Source organism: Cololabis saira, chromosome 9 (assembly GCF_033807715.1).
Source record: "Cololabis saira isolate AMF1-May2022 chromosome 9, fColSai1.1, whole genome shotgun sequence".
In the NCBI taxonomy this organism is placed as follows: domain Eukaryota; kingdom Metazoa; phylum Chordata; class Actinopteri; order Beloniformes; family Belonidae; genus Cololabis; species Cololabis saira.
Genome location: NC_084595.1, coordinates 12,115,308 through 12,119,781, shown reverse-complemented (window position 1 = coordinate 12,119,781; position 4,474 = coordinate 12,115,308). Strand labels below are relative to the sequence as shown.

At 42.9% G+C, this 4,474-nt stretch overlaps 1 protein-coding gene across 1 annotated transcript; it reads right to left on the bottom strand.

Moving 5' to 3' along the window:
• Window positions 1-2,327: 2,327 nt before the first annotated feature.
• Window positions 2,328-3,389, bottom strand: tcima (transcriptional and immune response regulator a). The gene has a single exon (XM_061729846.1). The coding sequence runs from the start codon at window positions 3,234-3,236 to the stop codon at window positions 2,934-2,936; it is 303 nt and encodes a 100-aa protein (XP_061585830.1). The 5' UTR covers window positions 3,237-3,389; the 3' UTR covers window positions 2,328-2,933.
• Window positions 3,390-4,474: the final 1,085 nt, after the last annotated feature.

The window sequence follows — 4,474 nt, the reverse complement described above, 5'->3', positions numbered from 1 at the left end:
AAAAGAACCATTGCAAATCACTGATAGTTTTTCATTTCAAAATGACTTTAATAATGTTAAAAACGTGTCTTTTCCTCTGAGAGCTAAAGCAGACAAAGCTAAAGGTTATGAAGCAGCTGCTTAGCTGAGCTTAGTACAAAGATGCTGAGGAGGCAGGATAACCGCTTCTCTCAAGTATCATGATTCCCCGGCCAGGATTCCCAAAGCGTGTTATATATTGATGTTCATGCCTTTCTTTATTTACACAAATTGTGGTCTGACCTTACTAAAAACAGGATTCCCAAACAAACGGCTGTTTGCTTCAGCTGTTGACTGAAGCTGCTAGGAGTCGTGGGTTGCTGACGTCCTGGGAAATCACAAGAAAATGCATGGGGTCTGTCAGCGACATGAGATAAAGCTTTTATTATTGACTTCGTTTGGCCAGTCATGCCCTGAGAAACACCAAATAAGTCTCACTGAGATATCACTGTTGGTGGTTTTAGTGCAGTATTTCTAGTAAACTGCAGGGTTCTGACATATACACAGATAAACAGATATACAATTTGCAAATGTTAAGCCGGGATTCACTCATCTCTTTGTTTATCTCCTTTTTTGGACCTGCTAAACAATAAAAGCTGGTTTTCCCTCCTATTAATCCCTTTCATGTTGTTCCTTTTTTTAATACAGAAGCCAACTTCCAAAACCAACTTCTGATATACTTAAAAGAACTGTTATTTATAGAGCCACCCAACAATGGAACACATTACCTGCAAATATGAAAAGTATCAAAAGCAAATATTTATTCAAAAGATCTATTAAACAAAAATTTATGAGTGAGACCACACAGTTAGAATAATCAATGTTTTTGTACATGATGCTTGACAAATGTTTCTCTATTTTTATATCTCTATTTTTATATTATTGCCCTTTTTAATGTACTTAGATTTAGACTGACAAATGTCAGTTTATTTTGTATGTTGTATTGTATGTTTATGTGATTTTTTATGTGGACCCCAGGAAGATTAGCAACCACGACAGTGGAAGCTAATGGGGATCCGAATAAAGAATAAAGAATAAAGCATAAAAAACTGACTGTATCTGTTTAAAAAGTATTGTATATATTGTTTTAAATTTGTTTCCTTCCAATAAACACTGAGATTAGACCAGGTTTTATGTAACGATCCAGAAAAGGCTCTGGTCTCACCGCTAACTGAACAGGCGGTGCAATAAGATATAAGTGCGGGCCGGTTTCTGTGTGTCTTGAGTAATTGCCTCTATATTGTGTGTGTGAGTGCTCCTTTCACCAGTCACACCTGAGATGTCCTGCACTCTTGGCAACTGATACCCGGAGCTTAGCGTATCTCTCGGCACATGCGCCCGAAGCAGATGTTGCCACGCAAAGCAGCCCAGCAAACTGGTTTGAGCCGGTAGAGGGACTATCAAAGCAAAGAGATTAGCAGACATCCACTCGAATGATCTGTGTATCTGCGGCTAAGCCTGCTTACACACCCGACCGTAAAAGCAAAAAACACCAAATATCAAGAGCGTGGTGTTCAAGTAATGATTGATTTGCCGTGATGAAAGGGTTGTTTATGGTTTACTGGGGTAAAGAATCAACCCTGTGAGGAAGAGAAGCCTCCAGACGGTTATAAGCCCTGGCGTGCTACTTAAACAGGCTGCTATCAAGAGAGCGGCGATGATTATTAAAAAGACTCCAGAGCAAACACGCTATGTGGTAAGCCCCCGCACCCCACTCCTCCCCCCGCCAACCAGGCCCAGCCTGAGCTGAACTGGTTTACGCCGGTCTCATGAGGCATACTGCAAAGGCGCTGTGGGGGAAGCCCAATAAATATTAACCACATCCTCTCATGAGTAACTCTAACCCCTTTGAATGTCGACTGCGTCAGAACGATGACTACTGGGGTTCAGAAATGTGCTCACAGTGTGTGTGTCTTCTTTTCCTTGGAGAAATAAAGCTAACCCTTAATTACATGACTCAATACTACATATGATTTTCATTGTATCCATAGTGTCAGACATGAGGTCTGCTTCCTGTTTCCATGGTGATTTGAACCAGCTGGTGTCAAGGATTTCCCTAACAAAAGATAATGCGGTTTGGATGTGACAATGGGAACATAAAAATATTGGACTTTTTTTTCTCTCAGCAAATTTGGATTTTCTCACTTCATGCTTTTTCTGCCCAACCTAACCCCGTAGCCGCTTATTAAGTCCTGATTGATAAAGGACAGCTCCCTTCCAAACCTCTTTTAGCCCCAATTAAAGTAGCAAGGCTATAAATTCAGGTGAACATCACACATGCAAGGTCTCTAATAAAAGACAGACAAGTGTTCAACTTTAGTATGAAATAATTTATTAAAATAACAATCAAAGGAACGTTGCAGTCATATAAATTGTGCTATGACATTTTGGTGATAATGCATTAGAAACACATTAGTGGCCACTAATGAGTCGAGTTCATACATCAAAGTGAAGCTCGGAGACAAGGCATGTGTGTAGGACAGGCAGGAATGTAGGCATGTTCTTCTGCAGCACCATCACGTCTCTTTGTTGCAGCATGTGCACCAGCATCGACACAGTGATGCGCACCTGTGCAAGGTGCTGCTTCAGTCTCGCATCCACAAGAATGCATTCATCAAATCAAAGTCTGGTGGGGGAAGCTACCGGAGCTCCCCTTCGTATTCCCAGTATCTCGTGTGTCCACCTGCTCCAGGCAGGACTCTCCGATGTGGCCTCCGTCCGTGAGGCCACAGCCGGGCCGTCGCCGCCCATCCAGGCGGCTCGCTGCAGCTGCAGCTTCTCCTCCTCCTCCATCTCTTTCTCTGCAGCCTTTTTCCGGACGCATGCAGCGTCCTTTCGGTGCGTCGCAGCCGCAGCCGCAGTAGGAATGTTTTCACACACCGCTCACACATAAAGCGGTGAAGCGCAAAGACAGATCATCGCAGCTTCAGCAGCTGCCGCACCATGCCGGCGATCTGGAGGAACTTGTCCTTCTTCCGCTGCTTGAGGGCCATCAGGGCCCGCTTCGTCTCCTCCGGGTCCTGCGTGTAGGAGAAGATGCTCCGCACCCTCTCCTCCGCCTTCATGTCGCCCGTTTTCACGAACAGGCGCATCAGCGCGTCCTGGTTGACGCTCTCGAAGATGTTGCCCGCGGCCTTTTTGCGGTGCGCCGTGTCGAACTTGTTCCCGCGGATGGACGGGCTGACCCGGCGGCTTTCTGACGACACGTAGGAAGACATCTCGGCTTTGTTTGTGCACGGTGGCCCTGGTGAGCTGCTGGGTGCGCTCTGCTCTGCCGGAGCGGCTCTGCTCGGGCTCGGGCTTGTGGAGGGAGTGAGTGAGGCACAGAGAGCAGCGGGAGGATATTTATACTCCTGCTGGCTCCAGCTCTGCCAGGACTTACTCTCTGGTGACATCAGCTGTCGTGACGCCGACAGAAGACCCGCCTCTCTCGGTGCAGGAGGTGATGGAGACTCTCGGGCACAAATACGCATTACGCACGGGCCTGGATGATGAAACCAGGGTCGGGGTGTGAACTTTCACCCTGCATAACAGTGTGGGGTACTGATACAAATATTGAGCTTGATCTAGCCTACTTAAAAAAAAAGTCAACTTTTTGCACGAGATTATTATGTAGATCAAGAAAGACTAGTATTTGTATGAACTACTTAATTTTTTGTATGTAAATAATACATTTTGCAAGTACAGTCAACTTAATTGTGTTAAGTTTACTTTATTTATCAAAATTTAAGTTGACTTTACTTGCAAAATTTAAGAAAAAAAGGAAAAAGAGAGAAAAAAAGGAAAAAAGAAAAAAAGGAAAAAAATTCATTTGACTTTACTTGCAAATGAATTTTGTACATACTAAAAATTAAGTAGTTTATCCAAAGACTAGTCTTTCTTGATCTACATAAAAATCTCATGCAAAAAGTTGACTTTTTTTCACATAATAGTGTGGGGCACTAATACAAAAAGTTGACTATTTGTATTAGTGCCCCACACTGTTATGGAGGGTGACCCTGACCCTGGTTTCATCATCCAGGACCGTGCGTAATGCGTATCTGAGTCTCAATCACCTCCTGCACCGAGAGGCGGAGCTTCTGGCGGCGTCACGACAGCTGATGTGAAAAAGTTGCCTTAATTTTTTCAAGAAAGATATGTTTTACTGTGGTGTTCTACTTAAACAAATAAAGCATGTTTCATCTATATGTTGGTCAATCCGCTTAATCTGATTAAAATTGTTAAAGGAAAAGTAAATCATTGCTTGTTGTTTGTGTGTAAATGAAAAGATTGCCTGGGATTACATAAATACTGCTTGTTAAGGAAAAAATGCACAATGTCTTGTTTTTTGAACAAATGCAGATTAAGTTCAAAACTAGATATTCATGTAAAGCAACAAACTTCATTTTTAATTGTTAATATAACAGATTTAAATATGTTATATTTACATGTGCTTAGATTTATTTTTTTCAGTGGG